Raw genomic sequence first — 27,340 nt, forward strand, 5'->3', positions numbered from 1 at the left:
AACTTTTTTTTTTTTTTTTTTTATTTATATAAAAAAAATTTGATCTGAGTCTGATTATATTTACCAGATTCAACCTCTAATAGTATATACTGTATCTCTCTTCTGTCTGTTATTCTCAGAGTGGATTAGAGATTTTGCTCTCTGACCATATAGTTGGTTATTTATTTTTACCACTGCATAGAGATATTTAAGAATAAATTGCCTTTTTTCAAACTTTTATTAACTAAATTATACACCACACTTTTTTTTTAAGGTTATTAACCGATTAATCAAAACAATAATTGGCCAACTAATTGATTATGAAAATAATCGTTAGTTGCAGCCCTAGATTCATGCTATGCATGAATCTATCCATTCTACATATAGGGGGTGGCACGATAGAGGGGGCGGCACCCGTGCGCTATTAATGGATGGGCTGCCCCTGGACTGAATACCAATTGTAAAGCTACCCATAAATGGATTGAAATTTGACCAGCTCCGCCACCATCCCCTCCCCATTTTATGTTACTTTATCCCCTGAGGGTCTTTTACCTTGGGCTGCCCCAACTGAGAGATAGCAGCACTGGGTTATGGAAAATTGTAACTTTAAGTACGATATTAGGCCTCCTGAGTAACATGCCGTTTTTTTTTTCTGTATACTTTCTAAATGTTACTGTTGGTGAGAGCACCCTCCATCATAGGAGGGGGTCCCTCCTATGATGAGCTGGATATCCCCATTTGGTTTTTGGGGATTCCTTGTTCATTGTGGGTTGCAGGGCGCGACCCCTTGCATTTAAGTTGGCAGTCGGCAGACCCGGGCTTCAGAGTTTCATGCTGCTTTCGACTTAGTGTTCCTCTGTGTGTCATGCTTACTTTTATCTGTTTTGGTTACTAATGAAGGTTTACAAAAATGAAAATAAAAACCTAAAGAAGCTAAATGGGACTTTATATGAGAGCACAAGGCATGTAACGCCAGGCGTCTCCATCCCTAATAATTTGAAAGAGGCCCTTCATACCTGCGTCCAACTTCTTTGGCATTCTTGTAAGTGGTCGTGGCGAATGGGGATATTTCCCCTTTTTCCCCACTCCTCTCCCTATACAATCCATTTATTATTTTGTACAGTTTATACAAACTAATTATGTGTTTCAGTACCTAGACATCTACCTCATTCTTGCTCCTGAAGAGTGGCAGTCGCTACAAAACGCGTCGCGCCAATAGATGCCCTCTCGTTCATATTTTTATTTATTATTAACTGCCATATTTATTAATTGGACTGTACCAACAATTACAGTTACACTTTTTACCAGGGAGACGCTTCAATGAAAGTGTTTTTTCTACCATATGTATAATATGAACTTGCTATGTCACTAGTGGATTATGCTATCAATACCACTGTTATATTTTATGTATCCTACTTGTATCTGGTTTTTATTATGGTCTACATTATGAATTTATTATGCCATTAATTTACCTTGTGAATACTATTATTGCCATATACTTTATACCAGGGCTTGACAAATTTGCTTAGAATCTAGGAGCCAGCTGAAAAGGTTAGGAGCCAGTTTTTTAAATCCTCTGCCCAGCGCCCAGAACTGCATGTCTGGGGCATTGGGCAATAAGAATTGCTCATGCCTGATGCCAAGCGAAAAAAAAAAAAAACCCAAAATATTATTACAAAAAAAAATCAACTTTTGTTTTGTTTGTTATAAGATTTTGCAAATAAGTTTTTTTTCCTCCTTCACTGTTGTGCTCTGATAGGCGGCACTGATGAGCACTGATGGGCTGCACTGATGAGGTGGCATTGAGGTTGGAACTGATGGGCACCAATAGGCAGCACTGAGGTGCCACTGATGGGAACTGACAGGTGGCACTGATAGGCAGCACTTAGGTGGCACTGACAGGCAGCACTAATGTGCACTGACAGGCAGCACTAATGTGCACTGACAGGCGGCACTGATAGGCAGCACTGACAGGTGGCACTGATAGGCAGCACTGATAGGCAGCACTGACAGGTGGCACTGAGGTGACACTGATGGGCAGCACTGAGGTGACACTGATGGTCAGCACCAATGAGCACTGAGATGGCACTAATGGGCAGCACTGAGGTGGTACTGACAGGTGGCACTGATGGGCAGCACTGAGGTGGCACCGATGGGCAGCACTGAGGTGGCACTGATGGGCAGCACTGAGGTGGCACTGACAGGTGGCACTGATGGGCAGCACTGAGGTGGCACTGATGGGCAACACTGAGGTGACACTGATGGGCAGCACCAATGAGCACTGAGATGGCACTGATGGGCAGCACTGAGGTGGCACCAATGGGCAGCACTGAGGTGGCACTGACAGGTGGCACTGATGGGCAGCACTGAGGTGGCACTGATGGGCAACACTGAGGTGACACTGGGCAGCACCAGTGTGCACTGAGATGGCACTGATGGGCAGCACTGAGGTGGTACTGACAGGTGGCACTGATGAGCAGCACTGAGGTGGCACTGATGAGCAGCACTGACAGATGGCACTGAATGGAATTGATGGGCAGCACTGACAGGCAGAACTGAGATGGCACTGACAGAGGGCACTGAGGTGGCACTCCCCGTCCACAACGGCGGTAAGGAACGGGCGACTGATCATGCCCGCAACCTCATCCCCAGCTGTCAAACTGAGAAGATGATGTCGGAGGTAGGCGGGCAGTGAGAGCACGCCATGCTCATCACAGCACCGCCCACCAGAGGAGGGCGCTGGATCGCAGAAAGGAGCGTGTATCCCGCTCCAGCAGGCCGCAAAGCCGTGGCCTCAATTTTGGCCAGCCCGACCTAAGTCTGCGCACCTGCGGGGGGGTGGGGGAGGCACTTTGCAGGAATCCAGACCGCTGCTGCAGTGTAGCCCAGGCGCCAGGATGCAATTTCCAGTCGCCATTGCGACCTGGCGCCTGGGTTTTGTCGAGCCCTGCTTTATACAATAAATCAGTGATTGCTAAATACCTGTTTTACAATATTATTGATGTTCATGGCTTTGGTATACCGAGTATTGCCCACTTTCATTTGTATCGTGACATCTCCAGGGATTCATGTTTCATATAAAGTCCCACCCTCTTTTCCTTTTTCAAATTATTAGGGATGGAGACGCCTGGCGTTACATGCCTTGCGCTCTCATATAAAGTCCCATTTAGCTGCTTTAGGTTTTTATTTTTATTTTTGTATACATAACAGGGATGGAAGCATGCACCCATATCCTTACCTACTATCTATATGCTGGTACCTTCCATTGTCATACTAAATCAGATGTGCAGCTATTCAAACACATATGCTTTTATTGTCTAATTAGAATCATATGTATACTTTAGGTGTAGAGTAGCTCAGACATGTGTTAATCCCCATTATTGCTATGGCCACCCACTATGCTGTTTTCATGGTTGCTGGGCCATGATATGTTCTGGACTGGTTCTCCGGACGGGATTTGCCCAGTCCCAGGAGCTGCGATGCGCTCCTGGGCCCCACCCCTTCCCTCCTCTCCCCATCGGATTGCCTAGGGATTGGAAGGACGCCCAATTGCGCATCGACGTCACGTTCATGGCGCCGTCGCACTGCGTCGCTCTATAGTGACGTCAGTGCGCCAACGCCATTAGTCCAACTGACGCCCTTCACGAGGTGGCCGACGCCGGACAGGGTTGGGCGGAATCCACCCCTCGTTTTGGCATCAAATCCCCCTCACAGGCCGTTTACGTGTCGTTGGTGGACACCCATTAGCCATTATGGAGTATTTATACTCCTCCCAGGTGATTCAGTTTTCCCTTAGGGCTAGCCCCCACCACATTGGGAAACTCTCATACTTCGCTCAGCTTCACTGGTAATACAGGTATATCTACTGGCTTTCCTTTACCTCCCTCCTTGATACCTTATGTATTCACCTTCATTCTCAATACTTTTTTATTGTTGCTATTTATGCTCACTCTTGGGGTTAGCTGGTTATCCCTCACTTTTACACTATTCCACTATTACTATGAAGGTCAATTTATCACTTTTAACACACTCTACCTTATGTTACTCTCTTGGTATCTCCATACAATCCATAGTCCCTGCACTAATATTCCCACCTTTTGGCCCGTTGTTCACTATCATTATTTTTATTCTGATTTAATTTTTGTATTTAGCCACTTATCATACCCTACCCGCTGGCCTATTCTACATTTTTCACCACATACCGCCTTCCCCCTGTTTTACAGATGTCCACTATCCCTGGATCACTTTTCCTATGCCTAAGGTGGCCAATCCCTAGGTTATATTGCTTCTTCCTGGCTATCCATCTCTGCTTGGGTTTATCCACCTCAGCTCCCGGGACTGACGTTGTTTCTGGTCGGCCCCCGGCCCTTCATACCTGCGTCCAGCTTCTTTGGCATTCTTGTAAGTGGTCGTGGTGAATGGGGATTTTTTTTCCCCTCTCCTCTCCCTATACAATCCATTTATTATTTTGTACAATTTATAACTTATAACTAATTATGTGTTTCAATACCTAGACATTTACCTCATACTTGCTCTTGAAGAGTGGCAGTCGCCACGAAACGCGTCAAGCCAATAGATGCCCTCTCGTTTTATATTTTTATATATTATTATCAACTGCCATATTTATTAATTGGACTGTACCAACAATTACAGTTACACTTTTACACGCTTCAATAAAAGTGTTTTTTCTACCATATGTATAATATGAACTTGCTATGTCACTAGTGGATTATGCTATCAATATCACTGTTATATTTTATATATCCTACTTGTATCTGGTTTTTATTATGGTCTACATTATGAACTACTTATGTTATTAATTTACCTTGTGAATACTATTATTGCCATATACTTTATACAATAAATTAGTGATTGCTAAATACCTGTTTTACGATATTATTGCTGTTCATGGCTTTGGAATACCCAGTATTGCCACTTTCATTTGTATCGTGACATCTCCAGGGATGCATGTTTCATATAAAGTCCCACCCTCTTTTCCTTTTACTAATGAAGGTTTATTGGCTGCGTGCTGGTTTCCCGCCTTGGGTTCCCCCATTTGTGCGTGGGTGTCTCTTGGTGCCGATGACCAGCTTCAGTAGCACAGTTATATTAATATGGTTATGAGGTTGTTTCTTCCTCTCTTCAGTTGTGCCTTTTAAATGTCCTTTTAATATGTTATGGGCTTAATGTTTTTTTTTTATGTATTGATGACAATTCTACTAAAGAAAGTTGCCGAGTGGTTCCGATGGGCCACTGCTCCCCCAGATGTGCCGAAACTTGGCCTGGGCAACAGTCCAGACCAACCTCCGACCCCCCCCCCGTAGGCCTTTTGTCCCACTACTCTGCGCAACCATGCTTTACTTGTCTTTTTTGCTCTGAATATTACTCAGTATTTTCATACGTGATCCTTTTTTTTCTTGTGCTATGCTTGACTCTCCTTTCTTTTCACCCTTTCTCCACGTGGTTTGTTGAGGAGCCAATTTATGCTTTTTCTCGTATTTACTGTGACACTAAATTGGTTGTTCCTGAATGTTCAGGGCATGAACTTGCCTCAGCAGATAGATATTGCTTGCTTGCAGGAAACCCATTTTTCAATTGCCTCTTGCCCTAAATATTTTGATGCTTAATATCCACAGGTTTTTTTGGCCAATGCTCCGACCAAGCAAAAAGGGGTGCACATTGCCTTTCGCAAATGAGTTCCTTTTAGGTGCACTAAACAGATAGCAGATCTGGACAGTAGGCATCTGTTGCTACAAGGTACTATTCAGGATACGGCGATTTACTATCATGACTTATGCTCCTAATTCTACCCTGGAACCTTTTTTGACCCATGTCTGTTGCTTACAGACATCCCACCAAAAGGGTACTCTTCTTCCTGTTGGAGACTTGAATCTTAACCCTTCTATGGACAAATATTGATCGGAACGCGCTGTCCCCTCCCCTGATGTCATGATCTGGTCGATCTCTGGAGAGAGTCTCATCCTCTGGATAAGGATTAAACGTATTATTCCCAGCCCCCATCATTCTCACTCTAGACTAGATCATATGTTTATGTTAAGGAAGCATAGTGGTATCTACTTCTATTCTTGCTGCCCCATGGTCAGATCATGATCCCGTTCTGGTAGTTTGCCGCTCTATTCTTGATAAACCTCAGCACTCCCCCTGGGTAATGAATGACTCCCTTTTATCCCTCGAAGAGGTTCAGGCTGATATTCTGAAAGCCTCTTCGTAGTTTTTCTGCACTAATGTAAGGTAGGTCCGGTTTCATCTCCTGTAACTCTCTGGGAGGCATGCAAGGCGGTTTTCAGGGGCCACATTATACAATTGGCTTTGAAGCCTAAACGGGATTGATGTCTAAGATTCAGAGGCTCGTCTGGAGGTATTCTCTACGGCATTTAAACTCCTCTTCTGCTAATCGTAAACTCTTGGATCAAGCCCGCTCAGAATTGGACCTCTGTCTCATGGATGGAGCTGAGCACATCTTATGTTGGTCCCGCCAGAAATGGTACGCTAAAGCGAATAGGCCGAATCAGTTGTTGGCCAACAGGCCTAAATTCACCCCTGTCACCTTGCGTACTCGACATAATGTACTCACTGGTAACCCAGTGCGGGTTTTGGAGGAGTTCCGTTACCATCTCACTAAACTGTATTCGGCCCCTGATCAGTCGGGCAGCAGTCGTCTCTCGCTCCCCACGCTGACTGAGGCTCATATGACCTTTATGGACCGGGACATTCAAGTTTCGGAAGTTCTCCGATGTATTAACTGCTTGCTGACCAGCCGCCGTCATTATACTGCGGCAGGTCGGCTCAGTCCCTTGAATCGCCGTAACTGTACGTCGGTCCCTTTTAACAGCTATAGCAGGCGCGCCCGCTGCACAGTGGGGGAGCTGATGCACGTGGCCAAAAACCGCAATGTCCACTGGCCACCCACGATCGCTCCACAGAGAGCCAGAACAGGGATCTGTCAATGTAAACAAATAGATCCCCCCACAACAAGAAACACCTCCCTAGGGAACACTTAACCCCTTGATCGTCCCCTAGTGTTAACCCCTTCTTTGGCAGTGTGATTTATACAGTAACCAGTTTTTTCCAATTTTTACAGCACCGATCGCTGTATAAATGTCACTGGTCCAGAAAAAGTGTCAAAAGTGTCTGATCTGTTCGCCGCAATGTCGCAGTCCCGCTAAAAGACGCTGATCACCGCCAATACTAGTAAAAAACAAAATTAATAATAAGAATGCCATAAATATATCCCTTATTTTGTAGACGCTATAACTTTTGCGCAAACCATTTTTAAAAATTTTTTTTTACCAAAAATATGTAGAAGAATACTACATACATATTTTTGGGGATATTTATTATAGCAAAAAGTAAAAAAAAAAAAAATATATATATTCAAAATTGTCAGCCTTTTTTTGTTTATAGTGCAAAAAATAACACAGAGGTGATCAAATACCACCAAAAGTTCTATTTGTAGGGGAAAAAAGGACATCAATTTTGTTTGGGTACTGACTCACACAACCGCACAATTGTCAGTTAGACCCCTTTCACACTGGGGCGGTTTGCAGGCGTTATTGCGCTAAAAATAGCGCCTGCAAATCGACCCAAAACAGCCGCTGCTGTTTGTTCAGTGTGAAAGCCCGAGGGCTTTCACACTGAAGCAGTGCGCTGGCAGGAGAAGAAAAAAACTCCTGCAAGCCGCATCTTTGGAGCGGTGAAGGATCGGTGTATTCACCGCTCCTGCCCATTGAAATCAATGGGACAGCGCGGCTATACCGCGGCTATAGCCGCGCTATACGAGCTGTTTTAACCCTTTTTCGTCCGCCAGCGGGGGGTTAAAACCGCACGGCTAGCGGCCGAATACCGCGGTAAAGCAGTGCTAAAAATAGCGCTGTTTTACCGCCGACGCCCCCTACCGCCCCAGTGTGAAAGCAGCCTTAAAGCAGCGCAGTGCCGTATCGCAGAAAATGGCCTGGTCATTAAGGAGGTAAATCTTCCGGCGCTGAAGTGGTTAAAGACTTAAAAGTGGGTAGATGACCTGGACCGGACGGTTATACGGCACTTTATTCTAGGAAGCTAGCTGATGTTATAGCCCTACATCTGACAGCAATGTATAATTCCGTTAAAGATATCCAGACTTTTACATCAGATCTTTTGACCGCTAAAATTCTGATGCTCCCTAAACCTGACCGTGATCACTCCTCTTGGGCTAATTTCAGGCCCATTTCTCTTATTAATATAGACATGAAAATCCTGAAAAAAATTTTGTCTAACTATTTAAACTCTTTTCTTCACCCCCCTTAATTAAGAAAGATCAAGTATGTATTGTACCGCAGAGGCAGGCAGGGGACGCCATCCGGCGAATATTGCAGTTACAACATATAGCCCATAGCTGCTCGTTAGAATCAATGCTTTTGTCTCATGATGTGAATAAGGCCTTTGTTACTTTGTTGTGGCCTTATCTTATGTCTGTACTTAGTCATTTTAGATTCGGTGTTTCATTCCTGCGATGGATGATAGTCCTTAATGACTCCCCTCGGGCTAAAATTAAATACTATGGATTTTGAGTCACCTCTTCTCAATATTGGGAGGGGTACTCGTCAAGGGTGCCCACTCTCGCCACTTCTTTCTGTTTTAGCTCCAGAGCCATTTATTGGAGGCGGTTCATTCCCATCCTGATTTAAACGGTATAGATGTAGCGCTCTCTTCCTATAAAATATCCTTTTCGCCAATGATATCTTGTTAACTCTAACCTCCCCTAGAATCTCTTTACCAAACATACTATCTCTTCTAGACACTTTTGCCTCTTTCGGGGCTTCGTGTCAACCCTTCCAGATCTAAAGCTCTGTCAGTCAATCTTTCTCATCCAGTATTAACAGATTTGAAAGCTGCCTTTCCCTTTCAGTGGTACTCCTCTTTGCCCTATCTGGCAATTCCCCTTACCTAAACATATGTGGGATTGTATCAGGCCAATTTCCCACCCTTGTTCAAAAGATTGTCTGATATGCTGTCCTCCTGGACCCATTTACCATTGTCCTGGTTCGGTAGGGTGACTTCTATCCGTATGTCTCCCAATCTCCCAAAATTGCTGTACTTCTTTCAGGTCTTCCCTGTTCCAATCCCTTCACATATTTTATGTATACACCACCAACGTAAGATTTTGCATTTTATACGGGGAACTACTCATTCTCGAATCGACAAGCAGGTTTTGTATGCTCGACGGATCAGTGGTGGCCTTTCGGTATCTAATTTGCAGGCCTACTACACTGCAGCAAGCATAGCTCCGCTCTTCCATCTTCATGAAACGTATCAGCTGCCGTTATGGGCCACAATTGATCTTGTTGATTCCGATCCCATTCCTGTCTGGTCTCTACCCTGGCTCCCTCCTATTCATCGCCCGACTACAATAGGACCTTGTTTAGCCCACTCTCTACAATTACGGGACTCAGTCAAATAATCTACAGGTTTGATTTTTTTTTTTCCCCTAACTCTCCACTTTTATGATTTCTTCATTGTCCATTATTCCCTCCATGTTGCGAAAAACCAGCCCAATTTTTATTGTGGACCACGAATGTGTTCAGGGAAGTGCATTCCCTGTTTACCCCTACTAAGATAAGGAAATGTAACGCCTTAGGCCCCTTTCACACGGACGGATAGAATGGTGCTTTTAGCTGCGGATTTTCTAATTTTCTACCGCAGCTAAAAGCACACAATGCTTTCCTATGGCCCCATTCACACACTGCGTTTAGCTGCGAATTAGATACATGCGGTTCCGTGCAGATAGAAAAAATAGAATTGACTGCGTCCAGGAGCGATTTAGCGCAGCTATCCGCACATAACCGTAGGTAATCGCAGTGCACTGTGTCAGCTGCGGATAACAACGCCGAGCTGCTCATCGGGAAAGGAAAAATTATTTTTCCTTTCCCGATGAGCGACAAGCACGGGGATCCGACTCGGATCCCCGTCAATGCCCGGCACTATTTGGTATGAATCTTGAGGGGGAACTCCACGCCAAATTTTAAATAAAAAACCCCCAGGGGCATACCTGGCTGCAGGGCTGGACTGGGATAAAAATTTGGCCCTGGAATTCATCCAGACCAGCCCACTTTAATTGTGCAAACAAGCACAAAAACAGTATATAAACTATACGCAATTGTGCAAAAAAACATAAGAGGCATAACTTAAGGAGTCCTCACTAACCTCTTTTATTATTTCACTTATTCTCCTCTGTATTTTTCTCATCTTTCTCACATCACTGCGTGAAGTTGAGGGCGAACCAAGAAAGCCATTACTTTGACAGGCTACCACTGAAACCGGCCCACAGAGCCATCAGCCCACCGGGAAACTCCCTGTAGTCCCAATGGCCAGTACATGCCTGCCTGGCTGGATGCAGTCCACAGAGCTTGAGCCTACCAATTCCCCTTTCTGAAGCCCTTTGAGTCCTATGTGACAGTGCCTTACACGAATCTCCCTTTCTTTGCTGACCGGAATCTCTCTTTGTATGGGTAATATACATTATGATTTTCCTTATACTTTCTTTGCTGCTACCCTTCACTGTTCTTGGATGGTGGGGGACCCTTGATGTCCTGTCTCACTTGTATTCATCCTATTCATTTAACCCTTACATTGGAGACTCTACTGTTTTCCTGCCACGCTGCTTTTTGTTTTACATGTTTGCAACAAACCCCCTGTTTTTTTGTTCAAGTACTGTACCCTCAGGTGACTGGGAGACCTGCACCTCATTTTAACATGCCGGTTAGACCTACCTGGAGACTCCTCCTTAGTTTCAAGTTGGTCATAGACCCACAGCCTCTTGTGCATATTGCCCCCAAGGGGTAAAGCTTCACCATGAACAGTCTGGGGATCCAAGCCACCCTTAGTTTTAAGGGGGTGGGGGTAGGGGGGATGGTTTGGGGTCTTTGTTTTTTTTTTTAACTGTTTAATTTTGCTACAAATGCACAGTATTCTGACTTATATGTTACTGAAAATGTTGATGATATTAAGAACTGCTTATAGTGGATCCATCTGGGTACAGGGCTATGTTGCTACCATGTGTTCAACTTGTCTCTATTTGCCCCAATGGCTAACTTTAATATAGTCTCCTGGAACGCCAGAGGGTTAAATTCCCCTGTAAAAAGATCCTGCGTGTTTCATTTCCTTAGGTGTTATAACCCACACTTGTGTATTCTTCAGGAAACGCACCTGGTGGGTAGTAAAAAAGCTAGGAGGGTCAGTATTTTGGTAAGGAAGTCACTAACCTTCCATTTCCTGAACTTGGAACTGGACCCAGATGGATGCTACGTTGTATTACATGCATAGATCGATGGACTAGAGTTAGTGGTGGTTGGATTGTACATCCCTCCTCCAGCCTCATCAAACATTCTGCATAAGATAACTTCCCTAGTGGCCACTTATGGTACAGATAATGTCATTGTTATGGGAGATTTTAATATGCCCCCAGACCCTGGGGTGGACAGGCTCTCCTCCACTGGAGGTCCTCTGACAGACTTGATGGCTTGAGCGGAACTCTATGGTCTGGAGGTGGAAGAATCCCACCTCTAGGGAATACACCTGGCACTCGGCCACTTACAAGACATTTTCTCGGATAGATCTTGCTTATGTGGGGGCCCTCTCCTCTGCAGAGTTCAAAATGTAAAAAATCTGCCTAGAGGGATTTCGGATCATGCTCCGGTCCTGCTACAAATCTCCCTATCTCAAAATAGACAGGACAGGCTCTGGAGCTTATTTAGATTTTGGATTAATGACCCAGAGGTGGCCGCTGCTTTTCACTCGCAGTTGCTTGGGTACTGGAGCACTAACCCTGGTTCCGCTGCCGAGTGGGATGCCTTCAAGGCTGTCAGTAGAGGACAGTATCAAACGTTGATTGGCCAGGTTCGTGGTAGACTGAAGGCAGACTTGGTTAAAGCGGAGGAGGCGGCTGCTAGGCTTGAGGAACGATATATTCTGACTAAAGACCTACAAGACTATAGCAATCTACAGGAAGCGACTGGGCGGGTTCTCCTACTACGTACTTCCCTGACTAGGAAAAAACTACTCCTGAAGTCGCAGAGAATCTTTAAGCAAGGTGAACATACAGGTAGATTCCTGGCCTGGCTTGAGTGTCCCTAGAATAGCCTCGCTCACTGGGGAGCTTTATACTGAGTCAGGCCCCATTCCAACCTGCTTTGCCACCTACTGTGCGGGACTGTACATGTCTAAGGTGAACTACACCCCACAGAGTTGGCCCCATACCTGGCAGAGGTAGACTTCCCAGTGTTGACGGACGAACATAGGAGTAGACTGGACTCCCCTATAACTCTGAAAGAAGTTCAGTTAGCTATTTCCTCCCTACAAGCTGGGAAGACCCCGGGACCGGATGGTTTTCCAACAGAGTTCTACAAGGTATACGCAGGCGACCTAGCACCCTGACTTCAGGCTATGCTCGTACACTCCTTACAAGAGGGAACGCTCCATTTATCTATGTCTGAGGCGATGATAGTGGTTGTACCTAAATCGGGCAAAGATCCAGAGCAATGCGCCTCTTATCGTCCCATTTCTTTACTGAATGTGGATCCTAAACTGCTCACAAAAATGTTGGCCCGTAGGTTAAATACGGTTATCACCGCCTTTAGTACACCCGACCAAACTGGCTTTATGCCGGGCAGGGGTACCAACATAAACATTAGGCGGCTATTTACTCATATCGGCATTTAGACCGAGGAACCCCCGGGAGTTGTCGCCTCATTTGACGCTAAAAAAGTGTTCGACTCTGTGGAGTGGGAATTCCTTTGGAAGGTCCTTGAATCCTTTTGGTTTGGGCCCAACTTTATTGGGTGGTTGAAATCACTGTATCGCAGCCCAGTGGCTAAGGTTCTGGTCAACTGGATTCTCTCTTCTCCTTTTCCTCTACATAGAGGGACAAGACAGGGGTGCCTGTTCTCACTGGGACTGTTTGCCCTGGCAATTGAACCCCTGGCAATTCTTCTCCAACAGGGCTCTAGAGTAAAGGGCATTAGGGTGGGGCCCCTACAGAGGAAGTTATCACTTTATGCAGATGATGCTCTGCTGTATCTCCAGGATGCGGACATGTCCCTACATGCAGCATTAGACATCATAGATAGTTTTGGACGTTTCTCAGAGGTGCGTATTAACTGGGAAAAATCAGTCCTGTTTTCTCTTAGCCCCTTGGGGGGGGGGGGGGGGGGGTCGTATCGCACACACGCCATTACAGTGGGTGGAAGAGAGTTCGCTTACCTGGGTATTAAAATCCGAGCTAATTTAGAGGCATACAGTGGGGACGGAAAGTATTCAGACCCCCCTTAAATTTTTCACTCTTTGCTATATTGCAGCCATTTGCTAAAAATCATTTAAGTTCATTTTTTCCCTCATTAATGTACACACAGCACCCCATATTGACAGAAAAACACAGAATTGTTGACATTTTTGCAGATTTATTAAAAACTGAAATATTAGATGGTCCTAAGTATTCAGACCCTTCGCTGTGACACTCATATATTTAACTCAGGTGCTGTCCATTTCTTCTGATCATTTCTTCTGATCATCCTTGAGATGGTTCTACACCTTCATTTGAGTCCAGCTGTGTTTGATTATACTGATTGGACTTGCTTAGGAAAGCCACACACCTGTCTATATAAGACCTTACAGCTCACAGTGCATGTCAGAGCAAATGAGAATCATGAGGTCAAAGGAACTGCCTGAAGAGCTCAGAGACAGAATTGTGGCAAGGCACAGATCTGGCCAAGGTTACAAAAAATTTCTGCTGCACTTAAGGTTCCTAAGAGCACAGTGGCCTCCATAATCCTTAAATGGAAGACGTTTGGGACGACCAGAACCCTTCCTAGAGCTGGCCGGCCAAACTGAGCTATCGGGGGAGAAGAGCCTTGGTGAGAGAGGTAAAGAAGAACCCAAAGATCAATGTGGCTGAGCTCCAGAGATGCAGTTGGGAGAAAGTTGTAGAAAGTCAACCATCACTGCAGCCCTCCACCAGTCGGAGCTTTATGGCAGAGTGGCCTGACGGAAGCCTCTCCTCAGTGCAAGACACATGAAAGCCCGCATGGAGTTTGCTAAAAAAACACCTGAAGGACTCCAAGATGGTGAGAAATAAGTTTCTTTGGTTTGAGACCAACATAGAACTTTTTTGGCCTTAATTCTAAACAGTATGTGTGGAGAAAACCAGGCACTGCTCATCACCTGTCCAATACAGTCCCAACAGTGAAGCATTGTGGTGGCAGCATCATGTGGGGGTGTTTTTTCAGCTGCAGGGACAGGACGACTGGTTGCAATCGAGGAAAAGATGAATGCGCCCAAGTACAGGGATATACTGGACGAAAACCTTCTCCAGAGTGCTCAGGTCCTCAGACGGGGCCGAAGGTTTACCTTCCAACAAGACAATGACCCTAAGCACACAGCTAAAATAACGAAGGCGTGGCTTCACAACAACTCCGTGACTGTTCTTGAATGGCCCAGCCAGAGCCCTGACTTAAACCCAATTGAGCATCTCTGGAGAGACCTAAAAATGGCTGTCCACCAACGTTTACCATCCAACCTGACAGAACTGGAGAAGATCTGCAAGGAGGAATGGCAGAGGATCCCCAAATCCAGGTCTGAAATACTTGTTGCATCTTTCCCCAAAAGACTCATGGCTGTATTAGATCAAAAGGGTGCTTCTACTAAATACTGAGCAAAGGGTCTGAATACTTAGGACCATGTGATATTTCAGTTTTTCTTTTTTAATAAAAATGTCAACAATTCTGTGTTTTTCTGTAAATATGGGGTGCTGTGTGTTCATTAATGAGGAAAAAAAATGAACTTAAATGATTTTAGCAAATGGCTGCAATATAACAAAGAGTGAAAAATTTAAGGGGGTCTGAATACTTTTCGCCCCCACTGTACCTGGAGAAAAATATTGACCCCTTGGTTTCCCAATTTGCTCGGAAGTGTCAGGCATGGCGCTCCCGCTATCTTTGGTGGGTAGGGTGAACTTAGTAAAAATGCTCTATGTACCCAAATTCCTATATTTCCTCAGAAATACCCCAATCCCGATTGCTAAGGTGTCCTTTGTAAAATTGGATAGTATAATTAGCTCTTTTGTGTGGGGGGGTAAGACCCCTAGGCTGGCTCAGACCACTCTCCAACTACCTCTTACTCAGGGAGGGCTGGCCCTGCCTAACCTTCAGCTGTACTACTGGGCTGCTGTGCTTGTTACGGTGCTTTGGTGGTGCTCAATTTGTAAGATATGCACAAGGCATGGTAAAGAGGTTGTTCCTTTTTATTTAAAAATAAAAAAGGAAAAAATTGTAAAATATCTGCAACCGAATAATGAGTCATTTTTTTAAACCACGCATAACCTGCTTGATTTTGTTACTATTGGTTTAAAGTGCAGTTTGATCCTTACCCTTCAGTTGTAGAATTATAAAACCTGAATGTTAGGAACTACTAGTTTGAACATAAAGTTCTATACATACAGAGCTCTATCAAGAAAGTGTCCTTGCCATTCCTGTTAAGTGTGTGGTGTGTGTGTGTGTGTTTTTGTAGTTTAGCTCATGATTAGCTCACAGGTATCATGAAAAAATTGAACTTTGTTCTCTAGTCTAAGCATGCACATTGCAGTGACCTAAGTGCCTTTGCACACCTATTAGATGCCATCACAGCATTGTGAGTTTCCTGTGTGTTCTGGGACTTTTTAAGGCAGTGCTTAGAGCTTTGATGACGTATAAACTGCAATAACCAAGCAGTCGGGTTACTGTTTATCATAATGAGCATGTGCCTACCTAATGACGTGGTGAGTTTGTAAACATATACTTTTTTTTCAATTAGAAGTGATTTTATATAAATTGTTGAAAGCTACATGTTTTATTATTTGTGTTTACCATTTTTAAGGCTTTGTTATAAGAGAAAATTACAAAAATGCAATGCATATACATATTGTCAAAAGGGAACATGAATTTATATACAAATATATGTGGTTATTCAGATATAATGTGCATGGATATGTGATAATGTATTTATTTCCCCCGCAGGTAAAAACAAGGACCTGTAGAATATGAGTGATGATAAACCATTTGTATGCACTGCCCCTGGATGTGGCCAGGTAAGACTCAACTCATGTACAGAGACTAAGCAAATATTCACAAGAAGTAAATTTGTATCTGTCAAAAACATAATACACTTTCCTTATCCACATCCTGTACTACTTTTTGGGTTCCTGCATTGTGAGAGCTATCAGGAAGCACTTGTGCTGCAGTTAGGCCTATATTTGACTAATGCCCTGTACACACGGTCGGACATTGATTGGACATTCCGACAACAAAATCCATTAATTTTTTCCGACGGATGTTGGCTCAAACTTGTCTTGCATACACACGGTCACACAAAGTTGTCGGAAAATCCGATCGTTCTAAACGCGGTGACGTAAAACACATACTTCGAGACTATAAACGGGGCAGTAGTCAATAGTTTTTGTCTCTTAATTTATTCTGAGCATGCGTGGCATTTTGTGCGTCAGATTTGTGTACACACGACCGGAATTTACGACAACAAAATCCTTATAGCCTGCTCTCAAATTTTGTGTGTCGGAAATTCCGATTGAAAATGTGTAATGGAGCCCACACACGGTCGGAATTTCCGACAAGGTCCTATCACACATTTTCCGGCGGCAAATCCGACCGTGTGTACAGGGCATTAGTCAAAACTTGCTTGGGATTACTTGGGGTTCCTGGAGCACAGGGGCAGCACTCTTAAGGTAGTGACAGCGGTCCACAGACTGTTAGTGTCTGCTAACTACACATAAGGTTAGTGTACATGCATTGCATAGGTTTTACTGTTTTTTTGGAATTCTGTTAAAAACCTAAAAAAAAAAAAAAAAAAATTACCTTGGCGTCACTTCCACTTTACCCACTGTTGAGCCATTGGGTGTTACAGACTTTAATATTCAACATCTTAAACCAAAATTCTAACACCAGATTTTTCCACAACCTAATCTTCTACTATAGAGAGGAATGTATACCTGTAGGTAATTTTAAAAAAAAATGATTAACATTTGCTTCAAAATTTTAGCTTCACCTTGCATCTGTTATGACTCCTTATTGGTCAATAAGGGCCTACAACATAATAGGGAGTCTGGGTAGTAGGTGTGGCCAAGCTCTGTTATGCATTAGAAGTCAAGATCTGCATAAAGCTTCAGCTTCTCTTATCTATTTTTCAATTGATTGTTTTAACTTGCAGTTTTCACTGAACATGACATCTGTTAATGTATTTTTTTCTTCAAATGCCCTGTATTCCCTTGTTTGTAAGTTGTATACATTAATGCTACAATAGACTGATCTTTGTTGCTACTGAAGAGGGGACTATAGCAAATAGGGTTCAAAAGTACCCTATAATGTTCACATTCCCAATTTAGGTCAGTGACTTTTTTTTTTTTCTCTGCCTACTACTCTACTCTACTCTACTCTACTCCTTCAGAACTTTTTATTTCTCTTCTATGATCTCTACAATCAAACCAGGTGGCCATCTTTGTGACTGCAGAGCCATCAAATTCTTATTACCCTGACTCATTATTTTTATTTGGGGCATGTATAGTAAAATGACTCTTTGCTATAGGAAAATATAATTATTCTTGAAGGGTTTTTTCCCCGTTGACTAATATTTCATTTATGGGTAGATTTTGGTGGATTGAATCAGTTTTTAATATGTCTCTAAATTGGCTTTTAGTCGTGAGCTTTCTCTTTTGGACTTTCAGGCTTTTCCTTCCTAGCCATAGAATCCCATTCTTTCTGCTGCAGGAATATTAGTGCTCATACTGCATTCTCCAGAGAAAACGAATTAAAAACCGAACGGGTCAATTTAGAAAATCACATGCAGAGGTCTCTGTATCAGAAACCCCACTTTTGTGGATTAGGTGGTTATTCAACCCATTAACATCTTCTCAAGATCAGTTTCAGGTGGCCAGATCATTTCATTTGTTGCAGAGATTTTCAGGATGTTAGAAAATGTTGGTGGCCAATAACAAGCATCACGATTGAAAACATTATTGGCTGAGATATGGTTAGAACCTTTTGTTTTCATTGCTGTTTGTATCTCTGTGGAGTTCACCTCCTGCCCCTGTTGCCCTTATCGAAAGGAAATGAGAAAGAGGGGGGAGGTTGGGACTTTAAATGAGGTGCGCATGATGCAGCCCAATCACACTCACAGAGGTGCAAACATATGTATGTTTGTTAAGGACCAATGATCAACATGGCATAAAAACGCATTGCATACATTAGACATAAAATAATTGCATATAGACAATAAATCTATGTATATACAACCATGGGACATGTGTAGGTACAATTATGCATCCTAATCCCCAAGCATAAAAGTCATGTGAAGTAAAAAACATCTGAAAATTGGTCAATGTGTGTTTGATGCACCAAAGGTACGCCCGACGCTGCGTTTCATGGACTTCAATCCACTCTTCAGGAGCCAGATGCATCTAAATTCTATAAAAAATGTATGAAAAGCAATATAGTTTCATGGGTCTAACAAAATCAGCAGAAAAGGGGGAAATTTGGGCATAATGGGCCATGCCAAAAAGGTTACTCACATGATAGCCAAAACTGATGCATTAAGATGCATAATTGTACCTACCCATGTCCCATGGTTGTATATACAAAGATTTATTGTCTATATGCGTTTTTATGCCATGTTGATCATTGGTCCTTAATAAACATACATATGTTTGCACCTCTGTGAGTGTGATTGGGCTGCATCATGCGCACCTCATTTAAAGTCCCAACCCCCCCCCTCTTTTTCATGATATTAAGGATGGGGGCGCACATTTTCCCTTGCGTCCCATTTAAAGTCCTAAGTTCGCTTTTCCCCCTATTGCTTGCATTGATTAGGGATGGAGGTGCTCATGATTGTAGTCCATCGCTCTCTTATGGCGGATTCCTACCGGGTCCGGCCGTAATTCAGCATGCTTTATATGGAACGTTTATTGCACTGACAGTTCACATACTTTGATCTTTTACTACTTTATACATTTTTTACTCCCTGTGGCCAGACTGGGTCTGTGTGACTCATTGTCGGTGGGTGGGCAGATGTCCTGTTTCCCGGGAGCTGCGATGCATGCTGGTGTCTGCCCTCCTACCTCCCCTCCACAGTGTTGGGGGTGGGTGGCTGGGCGGATCTTTCCACCGTGCATCGGCGCCATGCCCCCGGCACTGGGCATGTGACTTCCTTGGTTGGGCATCGCACACACAGACGTCCGGTATATGAGCTGGGCTGACATGCGGTGAGCTTCTCTGGCGTTCGCCGAGGTTTTACTCCACTGTCGTGCCTGCGTGATGCTGAGGGGAAGCTGGCGTTCCATGCTGGGGCTGCATCTCACTCCCTGCTTCATGCTACTCAGAGATGGTGCTGATACAACCTATGCACACCCTGATCCTCTCCTATTTATGTGGCTTCAAACATCACATGCATTCTTCAAGGTAATCTTCCGGGTGCTTTTTTCAATCACCTTGGCGATATCCGCAGCTTATATCATCTCGTTTTTTGTTACTTGTATCATCATAGATACATTTTATATATTTCCTACATTATAGAAGTCCCCTCCATTGTGGGGTGTTGGTGTGTGCGGTCCGGTGTTCCTCGTTGAGGTCCCCCTCTCAGCTCCGGGCCATGCTCCATGGCTTACCCCTGGCTCTGTTTTGTTGCACGGTCCCAGTTTTGGCTATCATGTGAATAACATTTTTGGCATGGCCCATTATGCCCAAATTTCCCCCTTTTCTGCTGATTTTGTTAGACCCATGAAACTATATTGCTTTGCATAAATTTTTTATAGAATCTAGATGCATCTGGCTCCTGAAAAGTGGATTGAAGTCCATGAAACGCAGCGTCGGGCCTACCTTTTGGTGCATCAAACACACATTGACCAATTTTCAGATGTTTTTTTACTTCACATGACTTTTATCTTGCTTGGGGATTAAGATGCATAATTGTACCTACACATGTCCCATGGTTGTATATACATAGATTTATTGTCTATATGCGATTATTTTATGTCTAATGTATGCAATTCGTTTTTATGCCATGTGGATCATTGGTCCTTAATAAACATACATATGTTTGCACCTCTGTGAGTGTGATTGGGCTGCATCATGCGCACCTCATTTAAAGTCCCAACCTCCCCCCCTCTTTTTCATGATATTAAGGATGGGGGCGCAAACTTTCCCTTGCGTCCCATTTAAAGTCCTAAGTTCGCTTTTCCCCCTATTGCTTTCTTATCGAAAGGAAAGCAAGTCTGTGGAAACCTTGCCAAATGGTGTAATGGTACAGAAATTAATAAACTGACAAAGCCTATTCCTTAATCTTTGCATGCCCCCCAAAAAAAGCTGAAGATTTTAATCAACTCCAGTAGGTGGGCAGATTTTCACTGTAATTCTTGGGTCACTAGCAGCACATATACAAACTGGGCTTTGAGTTATTTTGCTACAGCTGCTGTAATAAAATATTATGATCTATTATTTTCCTCGATAAACAATTTCTATTTTAAATTACTTGACAGCGTTTTACCAATGAAGATCATCTGGCTGTACACAAGCATAAACATGAGATGACACTGAAGTTTGGGCCTGCCCGCAATGACAGTGTAATCGTTGCAGGTTGGTATTCCTGAGGGAGAAGAGTCTGCTTTAATTCACACCTACATGAGATGTGTTGATTACTTACTCTGAAGTCTTATAGCTGTAGTGACTTCAGCAGCTTTGCATTAGCGTTTGCATATATTACGTGTTATACTTTTAAAAATAGGTGAACAGACCTGTTTGTTTATGCTATGATATATATATAGTTACTTTACATATCAGTGTTCCTTATGTCGATGTGTATGATGAAAGCACGCAAATCACAGGGCTCAACTATCTTTGCTTGTTAGTAGTAAAGTGTTGCAGCTCATGCTAGGAGAGAAGAGGGACAGGCTTTAGCTTAGTATTAGGCCCCATGCCCACTAGGCATTTAGCCACAGTTCATAAGATCCTGGTATTTTGGTGCAGAAGGAAGGCACAGGGGCACTGTCAAGCCCCTTGCTGACAGCCTGTAAACTTCAGAGGCTGAAAGCTGCTATGACTGGATGGGGTTGGAGTGGTAGTAATGGTTAGGACTATATGCACTCGGGGACAAATGCCCAAAATGCAAGCAGTTTTTGTTTAGACATTCCTTCATTTACATATATTTAACCACGTGTCTAATCGGATACTTTAGGCACAGATTTCTGTTTTCTCTAAACACAGCTAAACTGACTGCACCTAAACATGGGTAAATGAACAGTGTAAATGGAACCATTAAAATATTACCTGCATTTATGTGTGTTTAGACTTGTCTTCTAAGCGAATATCAATGCAGGCTTGACACTGGCACTGTAAAGAAGGCATTAATAAACTAGATCCGCCTTTTTCAACCAGGGTGTTCTGAGATTTCTTCAGGGAAGCCTTGGCAAAATGCCTAAAAATTGCCCCAACATTGTTTACAAGCCGGTGGGTGGATGAAACCTGCCTTTTAGTCACACAAAGCCACAAGTTTTTATTTTACACCATTACAACCATCTAGCTTCCAACCTCCTAACGACCAATAACATCAGTTGATAAGGAGGATGTCCATTGCCTGCATATCATCCTTGTTTGATCCTCCCTTGCCGCTTTCCATCAGATTTGGGGGTCTCAATAGCTAAGTGACGGATAAAAACTGAGGAGAGGAGAAACATTGGAATACTAGTCAGTATCCGTTTGCAAAAGTGTGTTTGTTTGGAAGAATGAATCACCTTTAACATTGTCCTACGTGTACTGATGTTGCTGCATTATGTAAAACTATTAAAATACATTTTACATTTTAGAATGGGGCACCTCAAGATTGTCCATAAATGTGGAGGGTACCTTGACTGAAAAAAGGTTGGGAAACCCTGAACTAGATGATCATTAGTGCAGACAGACTTCACCCAGTATTATGATATAGAAAATATGTATATATTTTTTTTATCAAGTTAATGCTGAGAAAGTTACTTGAATGAGTGCAGACTTGTCTTCAACATTACAGAACAAGCCCAATTAAATGTGACTACTATTAGCAGGTTGCATGTTTTTTGTTCATTCTTCCTGAGACCTCCTATGTTCGCTTTCAATACGCTAAACACGTTTAATAAAGTCACTAGTAAGCATTGTTTATTTACACCCTTAATAATGTCAGAATGTGTTCTGCGCTTCGGCTATCAACATAAGGTCAGATTTTGCTGCATATATTTGCCTTTTCTTTTACTGTTCGGAATTTCAGATCAAACGCCGACACCCACTCGATTCTTGAAGAACTGTGAAGAAGTAGGTCTTTTTAATGAACTTGCAAGTCCATTTGAAAATGATTTTAAGAAGGCATCAGATGATGACATCAAGAAGGTAAAAAGCTCAGTAGACAATGGAGTAAAATCTAATCAGGCTGGAAAATAAAAGGATACTGTAGATCAGTGGAGTTATGATAGAAGTTCTACTACAAAATGGAACAAATAGATAGTAATCACTATTTACGCAGTTTGCGGGTATTTTTTTCCCCTATTTTACAAATTTGGCAAATGGTTCCTTTAAATTAAGGCACGCACTTTTTTCTTTATTACTGTTATGAAGGTGTTTGTTTTATCATGTTTAGCCTCATGAACCAATTATTTACTGCAATCTCTTCATATATGCACGTTTCCTGGCAAACCTATGGGGTTAGATGTCACTAGTGATACTCTGAATAAGAACAGCTTAGCATGCCATGTAACTATCCTACAAGCTTTGCTATGGAGGAACACAAGTGTAGAGCAGCTCTTTATGAATGATGCTTCCAAAATATACAAAAGCCTTCATTATTAGAAAAAACAGTTATAGTGTTTACCTCCCCTAACATGTTCTTTTACTCTACCGTTTAAGTGTTCTCCCGGGTCTGCTTAATAATATCACATTTTCTACTTTAGATGCCTCTGGATCTCTCTCCTCTTGTAACTCCTGTTATAAGAAGCAAAATTGAAGAGCCAGCTATAGTTGAAACAACACATCAAGACAGTCCATTACCTCATCCTGAGTCTACCACAAGTGACGAAAAGGTTAGTAAGATTGTTAAACACCTTAATGTTTTCTTTCTGGTGTGTGATAGATAATGCTAGTTACATCGAAAAAGTATACCCAGGCAGGTTATAGTAAACCAAAAAGCCTTATATTATTCCACTATTAGTAGAATAGAGCGTTTTTAAAATGCTTTTAAAGGCTGGATTTCGTTTCCTAAAATAATAAACATGTTATACTTATCTTCTCTGGTAAGTATAATGGTTGCACAGAGTGGGCCGGAAGTATAATGGTTGCACAGAGTGGACCGGAACCTCACGCCAGTCCAGGCTCCACCTGTTCTCTGTGGGTGTCCATAGTGAGCTGCTTGCTATGGTGGAACAGCTGTGGGCTTGCTCTCGAGCCTTGCTGTGTGTGTCCATTGGCACACACAGCGTAACTCTGCCCTGCCCCCCGCTCCCTCCTCACAGCATTTGATTGACAGAAGCAGAAACCAACGCCTTCTGCTCGAGTCCCTGTGAGAAGTGGAAGAGAGGGAAGAGAAGACCTGAAGCCGGGACAGTGCTCAATCATTGACAGGCTCAGGTATGTGTTTGGGAGGGTAATAGTAGGTGGGATGATTTTTTAGCTTAATGCAGGGAATGCATTAACCTCCCTGGTGGTAATCCCAAGTGTGGCTCAGAGTTCATTTTCATCATCAAAATCGGTAACCCCGAGCCACACTTGGGATTACACCGTAGTATCCCTGTACTGTTACTTACCTTGTCCCTATGATCCCCCGATGTCCTTCGGCCGACGCATCCATCTTCCGGGTTCCTACCCCTGCGAGCGCCGCAACGCAGGGGGGTGGAGTCGGGCAGGAAATTCAAAAAGTTCAAAACATAACATACACACAATACATTGTAATCTGTTAGGATTACATTAGAGTATCAAATCATTTCACCTCAGTTTTTTCCCTAGTGCATTGTCCAGTGCCCTGCCTGCACTTTTACCATTCTTTCTGCCTGGAAACTTGAGAACGTCCATGGCATCCAAAAACCGTCCCTTTAGGACAAAAGCGGTTTTAGACAGCTAGAAAACAGCGATAGTGAATTAGAATCACTTTCAGAATTGAGCAATAGTGATTCGTGGGGAAATTCGTCATCAGACACTAAAGGTGACGACAGCGACAATTCTGCAACTGAGCTCAGTAATGTGCGAAATTGGTGCTCTATTGACTGTGGTACGGATCAGGCAGCACTCCCAAGATTCCCATTTACTAGAGAGCATCTGGTATGAAAGTGTCAGGGCTGGGCTCAGCCCTTCCTTCTCTGAGCTGGCCTCTCAGCTGTCGGCTAATTGCCAGCTCCTATCCCTCCACAGTGACTCACCTGTTGATGATATCCTGCTCGTCAGTCCTGCCTACTTAAGCTGTCCAGCCCAGATGATCTCTGTCTTCGCCTTGGTCACATCTCTAGAGACGCTCTCCTGTGTTCCTGTTAAAGACTTGCTTGGCTGACATTCCTTCTGGCTCCAGATCCTGCTTGCTGTTCTACTAAGCTCATCTCTGGATCCCTGTCATTTTGGCTTGTCTGACTACTCGTTCCGGTTCCTGGACTCTGGCTATGTTTTGACTACGTTTACTCTGTTTACCTTTTTTTTATTATTATTTAACAAGTGAGATTTAACTGTACTTCTGTCTCAGTCTGATTCATGGTTTCTGATAGAAAGTAGATGTTGAACACGACAACCCCTTGGCAATACTTACAATTATTTCTGACCGACGAGGTTATTGAAAATATAAATACTGAGACAAACCGGTTCAAAGAGCAACAATTCGCTACTATGCATCGGAAGTTTCCAAGAAGCAGAAAGTGGGAACCAGTGACCAAAGATTACATTTGGAAATTTCTGGGCTTAATAATACTTCAGCGAGTGGTGGGGAAGTGGTATTGGGCAACTAATAAATTACTTGCCACTCCATTCTTTTGCACAGTCATGTCAGAGTACAGATTTTCCCTGATCATAAAATATATATACCCTACAAAAACAACGAAGAATTTGATAAAACTACACATCTTGCACCAAAACTAAAGAAAATTTGGGAAGTATCTCAAATGATTCTAAAGAATTTCCAACGGAGCTATGTACCAGAGATATCAGCATAGATGAAAGTCTAATGGCCTACAAGGGAAGGCTCAACTTGGTACAATACATTGCATAAAAGAGAGCATGATTTGGCTTAAAATCCTGCATGCTATACGAATCATCACATGGCTCCGTTTGGAATTCAGTCATGTACACTGGAAAAGGAACAAAATTCAATCCAAAATACAGCAACTATGGAATGGCAACATCTTCCGTTCTTTCACTCATTGTTGGAAGGCAACATGGTTTAATATCATATTTCTGGAGTTTTAATTCCTAGTTGATACAGCCAGGTGACCTAAGTTTGAAGTTGCAAGTTGACCCAGCAGAATGTTGATTCATGCCCCCTGGCAGAGGAGTAGAGCTTGGCTCCAGACTACCTGGTGTAATAAAGATTGAAGTGTTTGATTAACATGTCTGCAAACAAAGCTTCAAAGAAGGCCACTGCTGCCAAGATGACTGATGGGCTGAGTTCAAAGAACAGCTGTCATTGAGGATTTGATCAGGGCCGGATGGCAATGTTTGATGGACAAACGCTGCCTCTAGGAACACTACAGCATGCTTCCTGGAGGATGGACAGATATTAGAAGGACTGCCTCTTATCTATTTCCCATTGGATGGAAGGCTAGATGGTTGTTGTATAGGTGGGGTCCGAATGCAGTTTAAAAGTGCTCATTGAATGGAGTGTCTCTCTTTTGACTCATGGCACTCTTGCCATTTTGAGCCCAGCTGACGAGACAATATATCAAGAACGACCTTACATAATGTATCATTGAGTGTTTTTGTTAGTGTTCCTATTTTCTTGGGAGATAAATAAGACCCTGGTTTATATAAGTAGTGTGTTTTTATTTTCAATAGCTAACCTTGTTATTGTACTATCACCAGTAACTATACCAGACCTGTGATGGTCTAGCTAACTATAGGAATAGACAAGTTAATACATATATGGTATAAATAGAGGGAATCCATAACTATAACCACCTAATATTTATTTAGCTCATTTAAGCCATTGCTAAATCAGGGCTATTGCGTAACAACCGACAACTTTTATACGCCTCCTGAACTTTGAGTTTCTTCTGCAAAACAAAACAGAGGCCTATGGAACCGTTAGGGCTAACCAGCGCGACATGCCGCCAATGTTTGGCAATAAGAAGCTGAAGACTGGAGAAATGGATGCCTGGAAGAAAGGCAAATTGATGGCACTGCGATGGCGTGACAAGAAAGATGTGTGCCTAATGAGCCCTGTTCATAGTACCTCCACTGTTATGGTACACACGAAAGGTGGGAAAGAAATCATGAAGCCACAAGTAGCGATAGACTACAATAATACCATGGGAGGTATCGACAGAGCCGACCAAGCAATGACATTCTACCCAGCAATGAGTAAATGGCAAAAGAAGTACTACAAGAAGATCTTCAGGCATCTTGTTGAGCAATGCTTGTGGAATGCCTACATTCTGCTAAAAAAAAGTGACAAGCCTGTGATTCATTCTGACTTCATTTGGAAAGTTGCCGAACGTATCTTTGTGAATCACCAAACACCATCAATGGCTGTGACTAGAGCTGGACATTGTGTTGTTGGCGTTTTCAACCCGGAACGCCTGACTGGTCGTTACTTCATGGACTACATCCCTCCAATTGACAAAGTCAGCACCTACAAGGATGTGCGTGGTTTGTTGCTTGAAGCGAGATGACAGTGGAAAGAAAATCAGAAAGGAAACCAGGTTCTATTGTCCTGAATTGTGACGTCAAACTTTGTGTAGTCCCATGTTTTAAAATTTTTCATACCCGGGATGTTTACTAAATCAATATGCAAGATCTAATATTACAGTGAATAGTAATATTGCACCCTTGTTTGGACGAATTTCAGTGTTTTTGTTTTAATTACATTATTGAATAAAATGTATTATTATATTATTATTTTTTATAATTCTTTATTATATTATCGTGTTTCAAACTTTATCATGCCCAGATGTCTACTAGACTCTTGTTTGGACAAATTTAAGTGAGTTATTTCTAAGAATTACAGGCCTACAATATAAAACAACAAATTTCCATTCAAAAATACTGACCTAATCAGACCGCCAGGGAGGTGCATCACCCGGTGCATCACGGATCACGGTAAATAGCCGCTGATCGCGGCTGTTTAC

The 27,340-nt window shown here is 43.0% G+C and overlaps 1 protein-coding gene across 4 annotated transcripts in view; it reads left to right on the top strand.

The window, feature by feature from the left end:
• The window catches only part of ATF2 (activating transcription factor 2), a 198,095-nt gene that overhangs the window by 16,879 nt on the left and 153,876 nt on the right, over positions 1 to 27,340 (top strand). For all 4 annotated transcript variants that reach the window (XM_073633852.1, XM_073633856.1, XM_073633853.1 and 1 more), the window contains exons 3-6: positions 16,020 to 16,090; positions 20,543 to 20,639; positions 22,300 to 22,418; positions 22,976 to 23,104. In XM_073633852.1, coding sequence (XP_073489953.1) covers positions 16,043 to 16,090; positions 20,543 to 20,639; positions 22,300 to 22,418; positions 22,976 to 23,104 — 393 coding nt within the window. In that variant the 5' untranslated portion in view covers positions 16,020 to 16,042. The remainder of the gene's footprint in view (positions 1 to 16,019; positions 16,091 to 20,542; positions 20,640 to 22,299; positions 22,419 to 22,975; positions 23,105 to 27,340) is intronic.

Source organism: Aquarana catesbeiana, linkage group LG06 (assembly GCF_042186555.1).
Source record: "Aquarana catesbeiana isolate 2022-GZ linkage group LG06, ASM4218655v1, whole genome shotgun sequence".
NCBI classification, from domain to species: Eukaryota; Metazoa; Chordata; class Amphibia; order Anura; family Ranidae; genus Aquarana; species Aquarana catesbeiana.